This window comes from Saccostrea echinata, unplaced genomic scaffold (assembly GCF_033153115.1).
Source record: "Saccostrea echinata isolate AGI-Se365-2 ecotype Australia unplaced genomic scaffold, CSIRO_AGI_Sech_v1 ptg000007l, whole genome shotgun sequence".
Classification (NCBI taxonomy): domain Eukaryota; kingdom Metazoa; phylum Mollusca; class Bivalvia; order Ostreida; family Ostreidae; genus Saccostrea; species Saccostrea echinata.
The window spans coordinates 7,016,582-7,040,312 of NW_026889756.1; the positions used below are offsets into that span (position 1 = coordinate 7,016,582).

A 23,731-nucleotide genomic window follows, 5' to 3' on the forward strand; every position below is an offset into this window, starting at 1 on the left:
GTTTTTCCTCCAACTTTTAGGGTGCAGGTCTGGATCTTGATTACTCCTGGATATTGATAAGTCAAATTGGCATGACTGTAATAAGCATTGAGCCCTCTACCAAAATTGTGAAATTCATGGCCCGAGGGTCAGGGGTTCTGGAGTTAGATGAAGCTACATGTATATACATCATATAGTGAAAGTACATTATTTCTTTGAAAATCTTCTTCTCTGCTCATTGGTATTAAGCTAACAACTATATGCATAGCTATGATGAGCAAGGGTATCTCTTCCAAAACTGTGAATTTCATGGCCCCTGGGTTAGGGGTTTTGGTGTTAGGTGGGGCTCTATTAATTGATTATATAGTTATGCTCCTGCAAATTGTGCAGTTAAACTACATGGTTATGATGAAGTGTGCCTTTTCCAAAATTGTGAAATTTGTGGCACCAGTGTCAGGGGTTTTGGTGTTGGAAGGGGGACTCGATTGTTAATAGAGTGAAAACGTATTATTTCTTGAAAGTCTACTTTGCTCCTGGGTACTAAGTAAAGAAACTAAATGCATTGTTACGATGAGCAAGGGTACCTATTCCACATAAATTTCACCTTTCCTGTTCAGTGATTTTTAAAAGATGGCATTAATTTTACACTAATTTGTAATTACCTGCCCTTTGAAGAAGGTATCCTTCATTTGAACAATTTTAATCAGCTTTACCTAAGAATACTTCGTAGCATGTTTGGTTTACATTGGCCCAGGGGTTCTTCAAAAGAAGTCAAAATTTTGAAAAGTTTACAAATGAACGGATATACAGGCATACAGCTGGACAGATGCTTGTAAAAATGTGATAAAAACTCATTTGGGCCTTCGGCTAAGGCAAACTAAAAAGACGGGAAACTATCTAATAAAGGAATAAAAACAAAGTAATTTTTGCCATATAAAATGTATGTACATTTGATATTTTTGAAACAACAACAAAATTGATTCATTTGTGTTCAACTTAAGGTATTCAATGTATAAAGAAGGAATTTTGTACAATTTTGAATCGTTTTAAACTAGTTAAAAATGCATTGCTAGATAACGATGAAAGTGAAATGAGCCGAATTCACATGACTGATAACAAATAAGAAGCTGATCATTTTGCACCTGAAAAGTTTTTGAAGAGTTATCTGCCCTATGAAAAGAAGAAAATTTTAATTTTCTCAAAATGTCTGTGGTAAATGGTTCATTTTATTTCACATTTTAATAAAAAGAGAGTCTATGCATATTTTCACCAAGAGATTTGTATGAAATTCACATTACCTTTTACAATATCTTAATAAAACATAGACGTCAATGTAAAATTTAAGGTGCAATTAATTGGACAGTAATTAAAATTTTGTAAATTCCTTTGGTGGGGTATATTAATTTCATAACACCTTCAAAATGTTACTATGATTAATCATTTCGGACCATTCATTTATTAGGTACAAAATATGGTCGTTATACATTGAATACCTTAATGTCATTACAGCAATATGATGGATAATTGCATCAGTGTTCATTATTATAAACTGTAATAACAGTCATACGTTATCATTTTTGGAATAATCACTTTAGTAACAAATAACAAATATAATACCTCTATACAATTGGCAAAATTTCAAAACACAATAAAGGTAAAATTTCAAATTTCTATTAATATCTCTTCACAAATTGAAAATAAAACCGAATTTTCATCGTGTGTATTTGAATGTTATCCAAAATTGCAACTTTAAGCTTCTTAAATCTGATTGTTAAATAATAATTAGGGATGGTCACGAATATTTGAACATTCGAATATTCATTCGATGAGTTGATATTCAAATATGGATTTAAGATTCGAATATTCGGTGTTTTTCGGATTTCATAAAAAGAAGTACTGTGATTAATAAATTTTGATTAGAACATTTCTGGAATTATCCCTGTTTAATTTACTAGCGATCAATTTCGATCGCCTGATTTCTTTCACTACTTTCTTAGCTTATAAATCTACTAAATAACATGTGTTTTGTTTTGAGTAAGGTGTTGAAGAGTTGTACAATAACGCTTTATATATGTATAATACAAAACGTACTTTCCTAGTTTTTATTAGTTAGATACGATCGGATCTAGAATCGAGGACAACAAATGAAATATAAGAATGTCTAAAAGGCGTGAAGAGTATACTTATCAAAATAAAAATTAATTTATCATTGAATGAGTGTCCGATAGAATTAATCTGTAATTGATATTGTAAAGGGCTTAATTTCAGAATCGCCATTTTCACAGTATTTGTGCTAATTGTGTTGCACTTGGACCAAAAATAAAAAGTCAAACAGCACGTTATTGACATGTTTTCTAGAAAGTACAATACCTATGCAAATGAGTCCCAAATTTTTTTTTTATATAGGCATTCTTAAGAAAAAAGTTATGCGAAGTCAAATTTTGGGCGAGACCTTGTGTTGCGGACACTACATTACACCTGTTATGTCTAAAATAAAATTTATCTCCCTTCCTTAAGTTTATCTACTTTAACAATCACACATAAGACCTATATAATTATCATGTGAAAATTAAATTGAATACTTCTAAATTTCAAATACATTTGTCATAACACCCTGGATATCTTCGTTTGTATCTTGTCTGAGCTTTGAAAATGCATAGCATTTTTGTTGCGGACACTACAAGTAACCATAAGAATAATCTTTTGTCATTTTTATAAAAATAATTGCTGATAAATGTTCATTTCTAGGCTGAATTATATACCACAGGATCAACTCTTGAAAATGTATCATATAAAAAGATGCAGAATGTGGTTTATTGAGATGAAAATAACCACATAACAAGGACCATTAATTATTTCTTGATGTATAATTGTTTTGCAGTTTTAAAAAATGTCTACGATTTTACTTATTTTAATACAATTAAAGAAGTTATAACAAATAGTTTTATAGATAAATTCAATGAATTAAAGAATTTACTGAGGCATCCATAATTTTTTTCAGTATTGAAATTGTTGCAGACACTACAATATATTGAAATATTGCTATATGACACCATATTTGGTTTTAATGGAGTAAACTGAAAATTTTAATCTCTAACTAGTTCTATATGTACAGTAAATGGTGTTATATTATAGGGAAAGAAAAAAGGCTAGTCGAAAATGGCTTTCCGGCCTGGAAAATAAAACCCATATATATACCAGTAAGATTGAAGTGTTATCTTGTACAAAAATCACCATTTGTTATCATAATCCAGTTAACTAATTGTATTATCAAAGGAGCAAAATATCAGAGAAATGTTTTACATTTCAAAAATATTTAATGAAATAAAAAAAGTGAAAATAATAAATGAATGTGGTATAAATGTGGTATATAGTTATTACTGTAGTGTCCGCAACACAACTGTATTAATTAGAACTAGACTTATTAATTAACAATTAACATCTTGATATATTCTTTAGTTTCCACTTATTCAGTTTTAAATACCACATGAAAATTATCTTTCAATATATAACATAAGACTGACAATTGAAAGATTTTGAATATTATGTATAAACAAGTCGTTATGGGTGTTTTTCAAAGTATGAAGTTATAGTTCCACTAAGTTTTGTAACCTTACATATTTGTATTGAATATTTGGACAATTAAAGTGATGATCAGTTGAAATCATGTTACATTTCTTTGAAGAAACTGTGAATTTAAAAAGCTGTTGCGGACTCAACAGCGTTGCGGACTCTACAAAACACAATATATTTGCCAGAATTCCAAGCAACACTGAGCTAAAGTCTGATATTTTTTGGTAGATAGATTAGTAGCTGTACTGGCCTCTTACATGTAAAATAAAAGAAATATAATTCATAATGCATTCCAGAATAAGCACATGTTGCGGACACTACAGAATTTTGGGACATTTTTATGCCAGTAAGAAGAAAGTGTGTCATTTTCTAAAGTTCGCAAAATATACCCCATATTTTAGGTAGTAAATCTTTAATATTTTTATTGTCTAGAACATGGGAGTGTTATATATCATTTAAGTTGTTAGAGGTACCATTTTGTCATAATTTGGTCATAATTGTTAAGGGTTTAATCATATATTTTGATGCAGAGTGCATTATAACATAAGTGAGTATGAAAAAACACAAATACTGTGAAAATGGCAAATAAATTTGTAAATTACTTAATTGATTATCTCGGGTTGTACATAATCCTGAATTTTATATCATTATCAGGAAATTAGTCAATTACCTAGGAAAATTGTCTATGGAAATATTTGTTTACATTGTATCAAAGATTATAATCATATCTCTTATCAGGCAGATAATTGTAATTTATTACACGTATTGAAATCTGAACAGTATACAGTTACAACTACCTTGCCTTTTGTAAGACGACTGGTTCCTCAGTTGGAGCTACTATAAATACATGTTTCATTTGTTAAAATTATACTTTTCTACATTTAAATCAATTATTTATTTCAAACATTGACAAATATCAAATGGAATTTCTTATTGTACACTTACAAAAGTCTTCATACAATTTTACTTCCAATATAAGTATACCTACTCTAAACTTTTCATGAGAGTAGGATGATGCATATTTAAGATAAAACAGATTTTAACTATTTTATCGAATATTCGAATATATTCGAATACTTTCATTGAATATTCGAACATGAATAACTGACAAAATTGACATCCCTAATAATAATTAAGTTATCAATGTCTAAAATTTTGAATAAAGTATGTTCTCAAATTTTTGGACATGGGGCCAGGTTGATAAAAGAATCTTTGACATTTCACAAGCTATGCGTATTAATTACTTTACACATCAGCAACTGATACAAATCACATATTAAAAACATTTTCTATTCTCTCAAAATCGACTTCGTCTTTGAATTCTTTGATTGCAGCAAGGAGCTTCTTCACACTCGCTTGTCCCCCCTCCTTCCTTTTCCACTCACAAAGTATTTGAAACACCTGTATCTTCACACCGTGATTCTGGTAATCAATCCTGATTTGTTGGATTGTAGCATTGTCTAAGCCAAGACCAATCCCTATTTGGAAAATTGCCCCAATTTGTCCACTGACCATCATCAGTTCTTTATCTGTTGGTCTTCGTTCTAAAGAATCAACTGAAAAGTTTTCTTTTTAATTAAATATAAACAGTACAGTACAAACAGAAACTAATGTGTTTCCTCCTAAAATAATAGTCCTTGTCATGACTATAACTTATGACTTTGATAAACCTGAGTAAAGGTCAAGATTTGCAGCTCTCCACCGGCAAGTGGTGGCGTCTCCATATGAGTGAAAAATTCTCGAGAGGGACGTTAAACAACATACAAACAAATTACATCTGTCTTTATTCAACCCATAAAAATTGGGTTACAGTTTGGGTTATTGGCACATGGAATGCTGGATAGGAAAAACATCCTTATTGAACAATATATGTAGAATTATATATTATACTTGAAGATCATGAGATGGTTTGACTCTGTATAGCCATGAATTTCCAAAAAATGAGTCATAGATACCTAATTAGGGGTTACACCGAGACATACTCTAGGCACCTTTTCCACGGGGTCATAACTCCAAGCAATCACAATATCAGATTACATGTAATACGTAAGGGAAAAAAATACAATTTTTCTTGTATTGCAATTTAATGTCCTTAAGTACGCTGTGATAAAATTGAAAATTTGTGACAACGTATGTAGATGAAGTAACCCCATGCAGAAAAAATGTACGTCTACGTACAAGATTTGATTGTTTGTATGAAGCGTCGATTGACAATGGTTTTCCTTTGGGTGTCTATTTCAACTGTTACCCTCAAAAACATGCACTATTTATATAATATTAAACAGTTCTTTATATAAACATTTAAATAAAATAGAAGTAAGAGTGGACACTGAAGTAACGTACCTGGACTAAGAAGTCTTCTCTCCTCGTCCAAATTCTTTTGTTGCTGTTCCTGTGTGATAAAGAAATCATATCTCTTCATTACTTAACATACAAATTCCCTCACTTGATCTATGGAAGTCTGTATTAAATATTGCCTTAATGAAAGAACATACAAATTTTCGATTCATTTAGCATTAAAATATCAAGGTGTTGAAAAAAAGTCATAAATCATCTATACCAAATCCTAAAGTTCATAGAAATATTTTGTTTTCAACAGAATTATTTCATTTTTTTAAAACTGAATATTATGCAGAAAATTTGATTTTCATTAAAAATTGATATAATTGTCATTATAGTTGAGACTTCCAAAATCTGGTTATATCTTTTAATAATGTTACATAATGCTTTTCTAATTACAAAAATCAAAAAAAAAAAAAAAAAAAAAAAAAAGAAATTGGTGGCAACCTTTTGCTATTTCTTTTGTATTTATTTTTAATCATGTTAATTAAAGACCCTATTCTACAAATTACCTGTTTCCAATATTTTGTGATGTCTCTGGTGTTAATTATATGAATGTTCTTTTGTATTTATTTTTAATCATGTTAATTAAAGACCCTATTCTACAAATTACCTGTTTCCAATATTTTGTGATGTCTCTTGTATTAATAACATGAATGTTCTTTTGTTTACAGGAAGGACACTGAAAAGTTGCTTGAGAAAACTCTGATTCACTTAGGACAGCACTCTCTCTGTTGTCACAAAATCCAGCAGGTTTACATTTGAACGCAACGCGGAATTCAGAGTTTTCCTGGAATGTGTTTGAAAGATCGTGTAACACACTCTCAAGTATTTCTCTTATTTGGTGACATTTTGAAACATCAACATCTCCCTCTACAACAAACACCTGCAACTGAATTTCTGTCTGGGTCATTCCGATCAGAACGTTATGGTGGCGGTCCTGATACATGAACTTAGCCGCAGTCTGGTAAATGCATCCTCGGTCCTCAAAGGAAAAAATCTTTGAAGTATTCTGCATGCAAATCGCTACAAGGCGATGGAAAATTCCAGCAGGGAGAACATCAAACGTGTAGCAGAGGATGGATGAGGCAGGGTATGATGCAAATGCACCTATGGGAAATGGTGTTTTGTTCATACAAGGAACATACCATTTTTTGCCATCTATTTTAGCCAAGAGCCCTAGCTTCTCCATGTACAGCATAATATCATCTTTGTGTTCAAGGTATTCATTATTGTTCATTTTCCAAATCCTGGACAGCAAAGTGTCACTCAATTCTCCAGTGTCATCAAATTGGTCCCACTCTGATGTAAACTCAAGTAAATCCTCCTTTGCATGGTTTTTATCAGTAATTACATTTTTGAATGCATCTGCAAACCACTGAACATCAAGAATGATTACTTCTCTCAGAAATTCTTGGTTGAAATACAAGATTTCTCTGATATCATGGAAAAACTGCAGCATGGTATTGATATCTTCAACTGTCTCCAATTTAATTTCCTTTGGTAAGACTTCATTGAAAGCCAGAAGTATTCTTTTATTGATTATTTTAAGGTATTTCTTCTCCTGGAAGAAGTTTTCAAACATAGCCCATGAATGCGGAAGCATTTCACCCCAGTGATCAAGTTTCTGAACAACATCAACAATTGACAGTTTGATTTTTTCAATGCCTTCATTTTCATGGAATCCTATTGCAAATCCCCTCGTCTTGTCAAGATGCCCCTGCAGGGTGTTAGTTTTTGTTTTCAAAGCCTTCCATATCTCACGGAAAAATTCTGCTTTTTCCTAGTAAAAAAGATATTTTTTGAGAGTAGATCCTTCTTTTAAGCACATGTTCAACTATAAAAGGGATATAGTGTAAGCAAGCAAATAAAACTAAAGGTTCTGTGGGCAAGCTAGCAAATTTACACCCCTTCTCATTTTCTTATTCCTTGCATCCAATGATTTTTTTCCTTAAAAAAATATGGAGTCAATGCTAGGTTTACTTTTCTGCCAAAAATGACCTCAGCTTAAGATCATATCACCCCATAAGATCAAAGTAATATCTGGCTTTAACACTCATGATAAGATTAAACTTCCATGTTTTTATTTGTTAGAAAAAAATGGACAGGACATGAAATAAATAGTTTTCTGTGAGCGACCTTGAACTTGTATCTAGGACTTGTTTTAATGATTTATTTATAAATTGTTTGGGCATTAGTAACATTTGTGTGAAGTGTAAACATCTAACCTGTCTAATAAAATGTAATTGCCATGAAATAGAATTTTCTTGTGACCTTGAAGGCTCTAACTTGTCAATGACCTTGATGAGATCTAATCTTTGTCTGAACAATGGGTCAAAATTCAAAATTTAATAAATATTGTTTGAAGTCTGAACTTCCATTTCTTTCCATTAGAACGTTGAGTGAACATTTTTTTTTTTACTGTCAGTGGCCTTGAATCTGACCGGGTCAAGATCCAGTCAAACCTTCTGATCACAAGCAATCTTTCCATAAATTATGAAGTTTTTCTCCTTAAGAAAGTGATGCACCGGACACCAAATTTTACAGACTTTTTTGACAGAGACCTTGAACTTGTATGACCCTTGGTCAAAGTTCATGAGAAATTCTCAAATTATAACCAATCTCTGGTTCAAGTACGAGTTACTTATGTTTCTTCCTTAGACAGAAGGACAAACTGATGTCTCCATAGTAACCAAACTTTATTTGCAGGAGACATGAGAACATTTCTATTTAAAAAGGTAAAAAGACTATATTTCTGTAAAATTCACAATCAAGTTTTGTTTTGTAATTTTTCGCACAAATTATCTTGAAATACCTGTTCTGTTTTTTCCTCAGCATGAGTGCCAACCAGTAAAACTGGAGCCTTTTCACTGCTGTATTGATGAATGGATTTTGTCCAGAACGTCAGATAATCTGAGAAAAATAAACATACATGTTAGTGCTAGATCTTTCGTACATTACAAGTGTATTCCTTGTGATAAGCTCATTCTTTGGTACAAATATTTTTGACTTAAGACTTTTACCTTTGAGTCTAACTCACTTTTAAAAGATTAAAACTTGGCCATAAGTTTGAATGGTTGGAGCTAGAGCTTTCATTTTATTTGTGAATTTTTTGTTACAAGACCTTTCCTTGAAAACCAAAAATTTGAACCTTTGACCTTGAAGTTTGGCCCACTTTTGAAAAAGTTTTCCCTTGGTTATAACTTTTGGACAGTTTGTGCTAGGGCTTTCATTTTTCACAGGTAATTTTCTTGTTGCAAGACCTTCCTTTGGGTATCAACAATTCTGACCTTTTGACCCAGAACTTGACCAACTTTTTAAAAAAATTACCTTGGCTATTACTTTTAAATGGTTGGTCTTAGGTAGTTCATGTTTCACATGTCTATTCTTTGTGACAAGTCCTTCCCTCGGATACCAGCAGATTTGACCCTTTGTCTTTGACATACTTTTGAAAACTTTAACCTTGGTCACAACTTTAGAATGGTTGGTGCTACAACTTTTAAATTTCTTAAATGCATCATTTATTACAAGACTTTCCCATTGACAGAACTGATTTTGACCCTTTGACTTTTACATCGAGTTTGACCTACTTTGAAAAACTTTAACCTTGGTCATAACATTTGAATGGTTTGCGCTAGGGCACTCTCTTTCAAAGGTTTATTCCTTGTAACTCCATTGAGTACCAACATTTTTGATCTCTTGTCACTGACCTTGAAGTTTGACTTGCATGTGAGAAACTATAACATTTGCTATGAGCTGCAGAAAGGGCATCAGTGTTTCACAAACACATCTTGTTTTTAGAAATGTGTTAGACTTTCTGCACACAATATATTTTGTACAAATCCAAACCTCTGTGTGTCCATCCTTTATAAATGGAACGTTCCTGGCTACACACTTCTTCTCCAACCATTTCATCAAAGTTTTTCTCCATATTGAGCACCAGAATGAAGAATGCACGTGGACTAAGAAAAATCTGGTGTGAGGAATAATATGAACACTGTCCCGCAAAATCAACCATGGAGATTTTTTTCTCTGGTTCATCCAAAACTTGTCTGGAGACTCGTAAAATTCCCCAACTTTCTGAATTCTTAGCAACAGTTTGAGTTTCTTCAACTTTTTCCTCTGTCTTTTCAAACAATGGAGCAGCGGCTTCATCTCCTTTGAGTGACTCGGTTTCTGTGTTTGTGCTGTCATGTGACATATCTTTATCATTAGCGGCCTTGCTGGCAGTGTCTTCTTCATTATCCCCTGGGTCATCAATATCTAGCGATTTCATCTTATTGGATATTTCTTCATGAAGTTCTGGAACCCTTTGATGTTGACTTGTTTCCTTAAATCTAACCTTAATGCGTTGTTTTTGGTCTGATGAATTTACTGTAAGAAATATTTAAATTCATAAAGATCAGCTATTAAACCAAATTATTAATTCCCCCCCCCCCCCACCACCACCAAAAAAAACAAAAAAAAAAACAAAAAAAAAAAAACAAGAGGCCCAAGGGCCTTTACGGTCACCTGAGTATTATACAACACTGTAAAGGATCCATAGAAGTATAAAACAAAATTAACTGATAGACGAAGCAATGTTGCCCAAGAATTTCAAAATCTGGTAAAAATACCCTTGCTTATTGTAATGTGCTAGACTCCAGTGATCTCCTTGGGATCATACTTGGTTTTCCAAAGTCTTACAGGGATGATAATGAATGCAAAATATACAAATACAATGGACATTTGCTTATTGTGAAATGTATTCATTATATACAGATATGTTTTTGTCACTTGCCTAGTGCTACAATTCAGTACACACAGACTTGGGTAATCAATGTGGCTATCTGCCACTATCTACAGTAAGTCACTTCGGCTCTCTTTGATTCTTTGTTCACTTTGATAGAGCATAAAACAACTACATCTAGTCTCTTGTCATCCATGACTCTTCTACCAGTGATCACCTCAGTGTAAACATATGTTTGCTGAATATAATCTTTATGTCAATCTTTCACACTGTTTATCAGGCAAGAATCTGACTTTGAGCATGCTTTGCTCATTTAAACCAAACATTCATTTTTAATTTTTTCTTTGTATATATAACATTCTTTCTTGTATTCTCATTCAATCAAATAACTTGTTAATTAAAGTTTATACAAGGATTTCTTGATTAACAACATTTAGCAAAGGGGAGTAACTCTAATTTGCCTCATTTATCACAATTCTGTGCTCTGTTTGCCTCTTAGATACCCAGAAGCAAAGAAACGGCACATTTACTTATAATTACATTTATATCTAATACATTTACATTGATATTATTGCATTTAGTTTGCTTAGTACTCGGGGGCAGAGGAGAAGTTTTTCAAAGCATTATTGCAGTTTTGCTAATTAATCAATAGAGCCCCACCCAAGTGCAAGAACCCCTGACCCAGGGGCCATGAAATTCTTAATTTTGGAGAGGCATCCTTTCTCATCATAACTATGTATTAAGTTTGATCAATTAATACCAAGGGACAGAGGAGAAGATTTTCAAAGCATTAATTATTTTCAGTATATAATAAATAAGCCCCCCCCCCTCACAACCCCCAAATGGAACCCCTGACCCAGGGGCCATGAAATTCACCATTTTGGTAGAGGCACTCTTCCTCATTATAACTATGTACTTAATTCATCAGCTTTATACCCAGGAGCAGAGGAAAAGATTTTGAAAGACTAAATGCATTTTCACTATAAAATCATTAGAGCCCTGCCCTAACACCAGAACCCCTGACCCAAGGGCCAAGAAATTCACAATTTTGGAAGAGGCATTCTTCCTCATCATAACTATGTACGTAGTTCATCAGCTAAATACCTAGGAGCAGAGGAGAATATTTTTAAAGAATTAATGCATTTTCACTATATAATCATTAAAGCCCCACCCTAGCGCCAGAACCCCTGACCCTGGGGCCATGAATTTCACAATTTTGGTAAAGGGTTCAATGCTTATTACAATCATGTAAACAGTTTGACTACTTGATGTCCAGGAGTAGAGAAGAAGATTTTTAAAGATTGCATTACTTTTAGTGGTTTTGGCCCCACCCCTCAGGCCCCAGGGGGGCAGGGACCATGAAATTCATAATTTTTGTTTCCCTTTACCCATAAATGCTTTATGCCAAAATTGGTTGAAATTGGTTGAGCGGTTGCAGAGAAGAAGCTGAAAATGTTCAAATGTTAGCACACGACGCACACCGCACGACGACAGACAAAACGGATAGCAATAGGTCACCTGAGTTTACTCAGGTGACCTAAAAAAAAAATGAAAGCTGCACTATATGTATGAAATACTAAGTTTGGTCACATTATGGTATGCATTCAATGTTTTACATTAGTTTAAGTCATTAACATAGTGTCAATAAATTTTACATGATTGTTATGGAAATGAGAGTTTTAAATAATGAAATAGAACAAGAGGCCCATTGGCCACATCGCTCACCTGAGCACTGTAGCTATAAAAAAAAAGCAGAAATCAGTTTAGTATTGAAGAATTTAAATGCACCAGTGGTCCCGAACTACCCTTAAAGGGGAGGAGGGGGTCAGAGTGGGTATGATTTGAACAGACATGAGTCTACACTAAGTAAGGATGCTAGCATATTTCTTTGACTACCTTTGACTTTTTTCCCCTTTAAGTTTGAACTTTCATTGTGGTCCCACCCTACCCCTGGGGTCATGATTTGAACAAATCTGAATCTACACTACCTGAGGATGCTACCATATAAATATGATCAATCATGGCTTTGCTGTTCCTGAGAGGAAGATTTTTAAAGATTTTTCCTCTATATTTCTATGTTAAACTTTTGATTGTCGATTGTGGCCCCACCCTAACACCAGGGGTCATGATTTCAGCAAAACTGAATCTACACTACCTGAGGATACTTCCATATAGATATGACCAATCATGGCTTTGCTGTTCTTGAGAAGATTTTTTTAAGATTCTTCCTTTATATTCCTATGTAAAAATTTGATCGCCCATTGTGGCCCCACCCTATCCTTGAGGGTCATAATTTGAACAAATTTAAATCTAAACTACCTGAGGATGCTTCCATATCAAAATGACTAATCATGGCTTTGCTTTTTTTGAGAAGATTTTCAAAGATTTTTTTTTCTTAAGGTAGGTTGCGGGTTTACTGCATAAAAATTCTTACAAGAAAACATACCCTGAAAATTTGATATAATGTTCCATAGAATTTGCGGCATATTACCTGAAATTTTTATTGAATTTGCCTACGTGGTTTTAATGCTGTATTACTGTAAGTTTTTGGTACTATTTTTACGCTTTACTATAGAAATGTATAGGAAAATGACGTTTTTAAAACAATTATACCGAAAGAGTTTCTGTAGAAAAGGTCGGAAAAATTTTTAAAGACGTAGACAAATTACTCAGAAATTTCCAAATATAAAGATGAGGTAAAATTAAAACTATTGAGGTAAAAAAAAATCAATATGTCTATTCGCTATTTTTTTTTTTTTTTTTTTTTTTGCTAAATAATTTTATTTTTGACTAAAACGTCATGTATTGAACATAATAGTGTTAACATATAAGTATTTTTATATTTGGAATATACAAGATCTAAAAGGTGACATAGAGGCACACTGTAATTCTATTCAGCATTTCACTTATTGTGAAAACGTGTTAGGAAGAACAGCAACTTAACATGTATTATGAAATTCATATTCTGCCAATGAAGTCAGAATGAACAGAATATTAAAATAAACATATTTCGTGCACAAGAATTAATATGCAGCGACAACACTGCGACTGATAATAAATTTATTCATGTAATGTTAAGTTCAAGTATAACACGTGAATTTTATCACTTCATTCGAAATCGGTAAAGAAAACAAGAGGCCCAGGGGCCACATCGCTCACCTGAGCACTATGGCTAGGAAAAAGCAGAAATCAGTTCAGTCTTGAAAGGTTGAAAAGTTTAAATAAAAAAGGTGGTTCGGGGGGAAAGGGAGGGGGGGGGGCATGAATTGAACAAATTTGAATCTTCATTAACTGAGGATGCTTCCATTTAAATATGACCAATCATGGCTTTGGTGTTCTTGAGTAGATGATTTTTAAAGATTTTTCCTATGTATTCCTATGTAAAACTTTGATCATCCATTGTGGCCCCACCCTACCCCAGGGGTCTTGTTTGAACAAATTTGAATCTAAACTATCTAAGAATGCTTCCATATAAATATGACCAATCATGGCTTTGCTTTCTTAAGAAATAGTTTTTTTTAAAAAGATTTTTACTAAGTATTCCTATGTAAAACTTTGATCTCCCATTGTGGCCCCACCCGACCCCCTGGGGTCATGATTTGAACAAACTTGAATCTACACTTCCTGGGGATGCTACCATGTAAATATGACCAATCATGGCTTTGCTGTTCTTGAGAAAAAGATTTTTAAAAATTTTCCCTATATATTCCTATGTGAAAATTTGATCGCCAATTGTGGCCCCACCCGACCCCCGGGGGTCATGATTTGAACAAACCTGAATCCACACTATCTGAGGATGCTTCCACGTAAATTTCATATTTTCAAGCTTAGTGGTTCTTGATAAAAAGATTTTTTAATGATGCCATTAATTTTTCACAAATTCTTAATTATCTCCCCTTGGAAGAAGGCGTGGCCCTTCATTTGAACAAACTTGAATCCCCTTTACCCAAGGATACTTTGTGGCAAGTTTGCTTGAAATTGGCCCAGTGGTTCTGGAGAAGAAGTCGAAAATGTGAAAAGTTTACAGACGGACAGACAGACAGACGGACTACAGACAAAATGTGATCAGAAAATCAGAAAAGCTCACTTGAGCCTTCGGCTCAGGTGAGCTATAAAACACCCCACTACTGTGGGGGGGGGGGGGGGAGCTACCAACAATGTTCTTTATATCAATCGCAATCAGTATATAGTCCAAACTCTCAAATATTTGAAACATTTGTTCTTTCTTGTTTTTTTTTTCTTTATCAATTTTTCAACGGCAAAATGTAAAATACTTGCATTCAGCTTATACACAGACGGCTAAATTTTGTTATACAAAAAAATTGTACTTGATACTTGTATTTTCGTAATGCATGTAGTATTTTATTATCTGTTTATAGTGTCATAAAGGTCCGATATGCCGGGTGTTTGTATAAATCTATTTCAACATGTTTAATGCATTTCACTATGATAAATCAATCCCTTGCTAGCCTGCATATAGAGAATGACTGTATCAGATTCAAATACAAAATAATTTTTTTTAAAAAAGAGGAAAATGCATGTAATTAAATTTCATCCGGTTTTAGTGTTGAGGATTGATTTTATCCAAAAAATAACAAATTTGGTTTTTTTTTTCCGGCCGTGATGAGCAAACATGGTGCATTATGCATTTTCCATTCATTGCAAATTACGTGCATACATAAGCCTTTCAATTTTTCGGCTTAGCAATTTATGGTAACTTTCATTTTGCATGCCATATCTTTAATTTAACACTGACTCATTTTGATTGACCTTCAGCAGTTTAGTATCATTTACAATATAAATTATTCCTTGCATTTTGCATCGCATTTATTATGTTTTATTAGTTTGTTCTTATACATTACACATATACTCAGAGCAGAATTCAAACTTATAATACTCTTGGTTCATACATTTACGACAATACAATTACAGACAATAACATGTACTTTCTAAGCTTCGTATGGACTATATTCTATTGCTAAAGTAATTTTCAAAGAAATAAACGGGAAGCAATGCAACGTTGCCTTTCTGAAGTAACTGACGTCATAATAAAATGTGCACAAAACAATTGCTCAAATCGTCAAAATTGTGTACCGAAATTGATGACAAAAGCAAAACTGCAACCTACCTTAAATATTCTTATGTAAAACTTTGATACCCCATGGCATCCCCATCCTACCCCGGGGGGGGGGGGGGGGTCATTATTTGAACAAATTTGAACCAAGACAACATGAGAATCCTTCCAGATCAATATGACTAACCATGGCTTTGCTGTTCTTGAGAAGAAGATTTTTAAAACATGCCAACAAATTTTCACTATTTCTTAATTATCCCAATTGAATGAGTAAGTGACCCTTCATTTGAACAAACTTGAATTCGCTTTACCCAAGGATGCTTTGTGGCAAGTTTGGTTGAAATTTGCCCAGTGGTTCTGGAGGAGAAGTCGAAAATGTGAAAAGTTAACAGACGGCAGACAGCTAGACAGACAGACAGTTAGACTGACAAAATGTGATTAGTAAAGCTCACATGAGCTTTCAGCTCAGGTTAGCTGAAAAAGAAGTAACACACTGTTTTACACTAAAGCAATGAATTTTTTTTTTCTCCTCTCTTCACACACTTTTCTGATTTGGTATATTTTGCCTTGCATCTTATGCACAACAACGTGAAAAGTCATAAAGCACATATATGTCCTTACTTATCATACAGGCCTGTAGTATGCACGTGCACCCCTCCACACATTTTCTGAGAAAAATATTTGATATAGTTTTACAATTTGTAAATTGTCATTTTGAAGCTACTCCCCCCTTTAAACAGCCACAGCTTCCTAGCTTCAATCAATTATATTAATTTGTTTTCCTTTCTTACTTCATTTTTATTAAAAAAAACTATTTAAAGAATCTTCATTATCATGTCATATAAATCCATTCAAATGTTACCTATATGTAGGTACATTCCACATTTATTTCGACTATTGCTTCCAAACTTTTTAATTACAAGAAAACTTTACAGTGCCAGGATGTCGTATATCTGAAACATAATCCTCCATCGTGTTCATGTTCTTCTTAAGCCTATTACTATAGTCCTGCTGGACACATTATTACTGGTGACATCAATATAGTTAATAATGAGGACCTTAGAACACTAATTTTAAAAGGTCCTAAATTTAGGGAACCCCAATCCTTCAACTGGCATCGGAATTTCATAAATATTATGGATTCTGTAGAGGATTACACCAAGCGATGGGCCAAACATGGAAAAGAAGACCTTGACACTTTGTCAGAATGGATTAAATGTATCAGATGTATGTTAAAATCACGCATTAAAAGACTGAAGGGCAATATGAAAACCATCAATCCTTCTGTATTCAATAATCCAGGAGTGAAAAAAGAATTAGATAGATTACATGATCAGTACGTACTGGGCCCTGCTGACAAAACAGGTAACAAAATTCTCTTTGTTTGTAAGGCTCATTATATCAAAATAAAATGTATTTTAGAGGAACTTGGATTTAATTCTACAAGTGGTAATCCAACTCATACTCATAATTCCCTTTCTAAGGAAGAAACTGCTTCAAAATCATATGTCAGTTTTGAATATTTTTATTATTCCAAACAACCAAAATGAATTTGAATTACCATATCTATATTGGATTCCGAAACTTCATAAAAATCCTTACAAACAAAGATACATAGTGGGTTCCAGTAAATGGTCTACCAAGCCTCTTTCTTTACTCCTCACTGAGATATTAACAGTAGTGAAGGAAAAATTTCAAGAGTACTGTGCAACAATATATTCGAGAAGTGGTGTAAATCAGATGTGGATTCTTAAAAATTCCAAGGAACTTTTGAAAAATTTGAAATCACAAGATTTTAGCAAAATCAACAGCTTAAAATCTTATGACTTTTCAACTTTTTACACATCCATTCCCGATGATAAATTAAAGTCCAGGCTTTTTGATATCATTGACAGCTGCTTTTTCAATAACAAGAGGCCCAAGGGCCTTGAATCACACTTCTGATAAACTGTACAACTTATCACTTCAAATTGAAGCCTCTAAGTAACCTGTATATTTAGATAAAGCCTTGAAATTCCAAAGGTAGGTCATCATGACCTAAATTTAAGATGAAACACTCTGAAAACTTACCATGATTCTAAGCCAATTAGTACCCGAGACTAGAGTAGGTCAGGGTGACCTACTTATCACTTGACATTCTCTGAGGACCCAAGATGCATCAACTAAGTTTGATGATTCTAAGCCAATTAATACCTAAAATATTTTTAAAATTATAACCATAAAATTTCAAAAGTAAGTCACAGTGACCTACTTTTCAGATGACATACTTTGAGGAACCAAGATGCATCAACTGACAAAGTTTGATGATTCTAAGCCAATAAGTACCTGATATATTTAAATAAACCCATAAAATTTCAAAAGTAGGTCACCCTCAAAAGTAGGTCAGGGTGACCTACTTTTCAGTCGTCTTACTCCAAGGACCCAAGATGCATCAACTTACAAAGTTTGATGATTCTAAGCCAATAAGTACCTGAAATATTTAATTAAAGCCATAAATTTTCAAAAGTAGGTCACGGTGACCTACTTTTCAATTGTTGTACTCCGAGGACCCAAGATCCATCAACTGACAAAGTTTGATGATTCTAAGCCAATTTGTATCCAAAATATTTAATTATAGTCATATAAATTGAAAAGTAGGTCACGGTGACCTACTTTTAAGTTGACGTTTTTTTGAGGACCCAAGATGCATCTACTTACAAAGTTTTATGGTTAAAGGCCTTAAAATGTTGAATTCATTCCTCTAAAACGCTTTGAAATCAAATGCCTGCAAAGTTCAAAAAGTAGGTCACTTGTTTAAGAGTCACAACCCTAGTTTTAGTATAAATGGGAGCCCTTGGGCCAAGGATACCCTATGACAAATTTGACAATAATTGGCCAAGGGGTTCTTGAGTTATGGCCCATAATCTAAAAAGTTTACGCACACCGCACAAATGGCCATAGCATTAGCTCTTTGACCCTTTGGCTCAGAAGAGCTAAAAATGGAACTCGTAAATTTACTTACCTTGTCATTGGTCATTTGCAAAATTATTTTGTTAAAAAACATTCTGATTGTACACACAAGTACTCTGAAGTTGACATTAAAAAGAAGCTTGAGTTTCTGATTGACAACATCTATGTGGTTTTTGGAGACCAGGTCTTCCAACAATCTATTGGAATTCCTATGGGTACCAATTGCGCCCCGTTATTAGCAGACCTATTTATGTATTCATATGAAGCAGAATTTGTCCAAAATCTTATGCGTGAAAAAAAGAAAACACTTGCTGTGACCTTCAACTCGACATTTAGATATATCGACGACGTATTGTCAATTAACAATGGTTATTTCCATTTTTATCTCGATACGTTATATCCCGGTGAGCTTGAGAAAAAAGATACCTCAGAGTCTGACACATCTGTTTCATATTTGGATATTTTACTTGAAAAAGACGTTAATGGTAATCTAACAACTAAGCTTTATGATAAACGTGATGACTTTAACTTTTCAATCGTCAACTTCCCTTACGTATGCAGCAACATACCTTAATCACCTGCATACGGGGTTTATATCTCTCAGTTGATTCGATACCCAAGAGCATGCTCTACGTATGTACAATTTCTAAAATGAGGTAAATTATTGACAAACAAGTTGATGAAACAAGATTATCAGCAGTCTCGTTTAAAGTCATCATTTTGTAAGTTCTATGGTCGATACAATGACCTTGTCAGCAAATACAATTTATCATCAAGTCAAATGCTGACTGATGTTTTTCATACTAATTGTTTGGCCATTATTTACACACTGAATTGTCGACGGATTTTTCCGTTATATCCTGATCATGACAAGGAGCGCACAGCGGGTGAGACCGGTTGGCAGGGGATGCTCACTCCTCCATGGCACCTGGTCCCACCTCTGATGTTTTGGAGGTCCGTGTTTGCTCTGCTCCTATTTTGTATTGTTTGATGGACTTTTGACATGTTTGAGCTTGAATACTGTTCGTTACTCCATATATTTCATGCATAATGCTAAAAAAATTTTTAATTAGTAACAGAATTTCATTGTGTATTCTGTTGGGTAAAATATTTTACGGTTATAAAATCTTGACTTATAACATGTACATGTAAAGTGATAATAATTTAAATTCACTAAAAAACTTAAGAGACGAGTATGATTTAAAAATATTTCATTTATTTTAGAATTCAAACAATACCTTTGATGGTGTCTGACACATCAAAGACATCGGACTGAATGTCTATTCCTCTGGTGGATCTTGTGTTATTCAGGATATCTTTCACGTCAATGCCTTTTAATCTTCCAAGTAACGTTGTTTTTCCACTGCCTCCGCATCCTATTAACATCCCAGTGGCGTGGTACATCGTTGTCTTTCCTTTCTTGAGATTTTCCAGGAAATTCTTTACTGAATCATCTCCTCTCATTATGACCTGCATTGGTATCCCAACTGAAAATAAAGTAGTTATTGTTTTTTTTTCCTTTGTGAAACATACTACCTTTTTTCTTACCATACACATGTTCCTTTAGGATCGCGTAAAGCAACAATGTCAAAAGGTACGACTTTTTCAACATTTTATACAACCATTCCCCGCGATGAATTAAAATCAAGGCTCTTGACATGGTAGACAGCTGCTTTTCAATACAAGAGGTCCATGGGCCACACCGCTCACCTGAGCACTTTCAAGATTGGCTAGTTGACTATGAATAAAAGCAAAATTTGTTCAATATTGAAAAGTTTAATATATAAGTGGTCCCAACCTATCAAGGGGGGGGGGGGGAGCGGGGGTTGCATGATTTGAACAAACTTGGATCTTAACTAACTGAAGATGGTTCTTTATTTACATTTAAGATTTTGAAAACTTTATGATTTTAATTATCTTACCTATATATCCTAATGTATAAATTTGATGCACTGTTGTGACCCCTCCCTATCCCCCGGGGTCATGATTTGAACAATCTTGAACCCGAGGATGCTTCTGTATTAATATGACCAATCATAGCTTTGATGTTCTAAAGATAAAGGACTTTTTAATGTTCTTTTTTATCTATTCCAATTTAAAATTTTGGTTGCCCTTAATGGCCCAACTTACCCCCGGGGATCACGATTTACACAAAACTGAATCTACACTACCTGATGAGGATGCTTCCATATAAATATGACCAATCATGGCTTTGCTGTTCTTGAGAAGGAGATTTTTAAAGATTTTTCCTATGTATTCCTATGTAAAACTTTGATCATCCATTGTGGCCCTACCCCCGGGAGTTATGATTTGAACAAAATTAAATCTACACTACCCAATGATACTTCCATATAAATATGACCAATCATGTCTTTGCTGTTCTTGAGAAGAAAATTTAAAAAAAATCCTTTTTAAACCTCTGATTATCAATTGTGGCCCCACCCAACCCCTGGGGGTCATGATTTGGACAAATTTGAATCTCCACTTTCTGAGGATGCTTCCACACAAGTTTCAGCTTTCCTGGCCTAGGTCTTGAGAAGAAGATTTTTTAAAAATGCCATTGATTTTTCACTAATTTGTAATTATCTCCCTTTGATAGAAAGTGTGAACAAACTTGAATTCACCTTACCCAAGAATGCTTTGTGGCAAGTTTGGTTGAAATTGGTAAACAAGTTATCTCCTTTTATGTCACAAGTTCGTTTAGCATTTTAACTCCTTGTGTCACCTGCAGCGCAGAGCAACACCTAGGGATAACTTTACTTGGTGTTTGTCTGTCTGTCACACCAGGTTATATCTTGAGAACTATAAGAGGAGTGTATATAAAGCTTGGCACCATGGCTTTTCTAAAATACTTGGTTTACCTGACTCCTTACCTTTGAACAGTACCTTTAACCTAATTCTTAAATCATATTTCAATATACAATATAAAAACTTTCAGTTTGAGTTTCCAGAAATTTTTATATAAAATTGATTTACAATGTTCTTACGTTCTACGTGATGTATATCCATTTTCACTAATATTTCTTCTTCTAGACTCTTATTTCAGACAATGTAACTAAAAACCAGAAGTCTCTGATGAGACTGTACCTCTACTCCTCTGTACGTATAACAAAGTAGTACTTGGATTTGAAACTTTGCAACATGCATTGCTAAATAGAATTATGCATCTTAATGTAGTCTACTTCTGTGCCAAGTTAAATCAAACAAAAACTGTAGGAGGAGTAGCATTTTGAAAGTATTTCAAAGAAATTTCTAATTTTAGTATCCATGACAACACTATTCACTGAAATCAAAACCAAAATACATATTATGTATCGTAATGTATTCTAATTGTGTGCCAAATTAGATTGAAATCAATCCAAAACTGTATGAAGAGTAACGTTTTAAAAAAACACTGTTGATCAAAATCAAAATCTGATGCACTAAATAATGTATCTTAGTGTGTGTAGTATTCTTTTATGCAAAGTTATATTAGAATGAGACCAAAACTGTAGGAGGAGAAGTGTTTTTAAGAAATTTCATAGAAATTTCTATTTTTAGTAACCATGGCAACACCGTTCATCAAAATCAAAAAACGATGCATCAAATTGTGTATCAAAGTGAAGTCCACTTGTGTTCCAAGTTATATTAAAATGAAACCAAAACTGGAGGAGGAGGAGCATTTTAAAGGAATTTCACACAAATTTCTATTTTTAGTAACCATGGCAACACCGTTCATTGAAATCAAAAACTGATGCACTGAATTATGTATCTTAGTGTAGTCTATTTGTCTGCCCAGTAATATTGAAGTCAGACCAAAACTGTAGGAGGAGTTGCGTTTTAAAGGAATTTCACAGAAATTTCTATTTTTAGTAACCATGGCAACACCGCTCATCGAAATTAAAAACCGATGCACTAAATTATGTATCTTAGTGTAGTTTACTTGTGTGCCAAATTATATTGAAATCAGACCAAAACTGGAGGAGGAGTAGCATTTTGAAAAATTGTTTACAGACAGACGGACTGACAGACAGACAGACAGACGGACGGTTGACGGACACCTTACTATCGCATAAGCTCTTCTGGTCTCTGACCAGTAGAGCTAAAAAACAAGCTTTATCTATTATCATCCTTGCACCATGTAGAGAGCTATAAATGGTGTTGATTTTCACATCTCAGTATCAATTACCAACAGATTAGAATGCATTCATGGACTGTCTATATACCCATGTTGTAATCTATACTTGTAACATGGATAAAAAATATTATTTAATAATTCGCAAGGAAAGACAGTTTGCGGTTGTACGTACACATAGTAACTGTGTTTTCAATTAATCCACTTCGAGAGGAAAATTAATTTTTCAGAAATATTGCTAAAAAAAAAAATATAGTGCTTTGTATCCAGTACGCAACTTTATTTTCAGTACTCCTTTTCACCGAACCCACCAGTTCTGTGAATATTTTATTCCTATCAGCATGTTTTGCGTGGTAGTTAATATCATACCTAAACAAGTTAAAATTGATGTAAAACAAAAAATGTCAATAAAAATTTAACTGAAGCATTTCAAAGTATTTCCACAAGAAAGACTCCGAAAATACACTTGAGTTTTTTAATGACATATTTATATTCCAAAGTAGAAAAGTATGAAATTTTTATTTCAAAAAAGTAATATTTGCAAATCAGATACACATATTGTGAGATCAACGGAAAAAACTTTAATTTTCGGTGCAAAATACATTATAAATCATGTATATAAAAATCAGAGATTAAAGGGTAGCCCTGAATGTTTTATTATCAAACGAAGAAGACAACTATAATACCCTTATACTGAAAATATACATTTACCAATTATCTCCTACAAAATGACATAAGCTTTTCGGGTGCTAATTTGCTAGATTTTTGTCACATGATGATGCCGATATGTTGCACAGCGCGATGAATGTGAAGTGTTAAAAAATGTGTAATGCACAGCTGTAGCATATTCAAAACAAAATGTAATAAACTAAGTCAAGTTTTATTTATCATAAATTAGTACTGGCGATTGTGTAAATATCTTGCACACTCCATCTAAAGTACTTCTTGAAAAATCCTTTCTGTAAAATCGTAA

At 33.4% G+C, this 23,731-nt stretch overlaps 1 protein-coding gene across 1 annotated transcript in view; it reads right to left on the reverse strand.

The window, feature by feature from the left end:
* Window positions 1-4,821: 4,821 nt before the first annotated feature.
* The window catches only part of LOC133180701 (uncharacterized), a 44,272-nt gene continuing 25,362 nt past the window's right edge, over window positions 4,822-23,731 (reverse strand). Inside the window, exons 4-9 of the mRNA XM_061315167.1 lie at window positions 19,883-20,131; window positions 9,742-10,266; window positions 8,708-8,805; window positions 6,506-7,675; window positions 5,896-5,944; window positions 4,822-5,108 (exon numbers count right to left, since the gene is read on the reverse strand). Of these exons, the coding sequence (XP_061171151.1) occupies window positions 4,822-5,108; window positions 5,896-5,944; window positions 6,506-7,675; window positions 8,708-8,805; window positions 9,742-10,266; window positions 19,883-20,131 (2,378 nt within the window). The remainder of the gene's footprint in view (window positions 5,109-5,895; window positions 5,945-6,505; window positions 7,676-8,707; window positions 8,806-9,741; window positions 10,267-19,882; window positions 20,132-23,731) is intronic.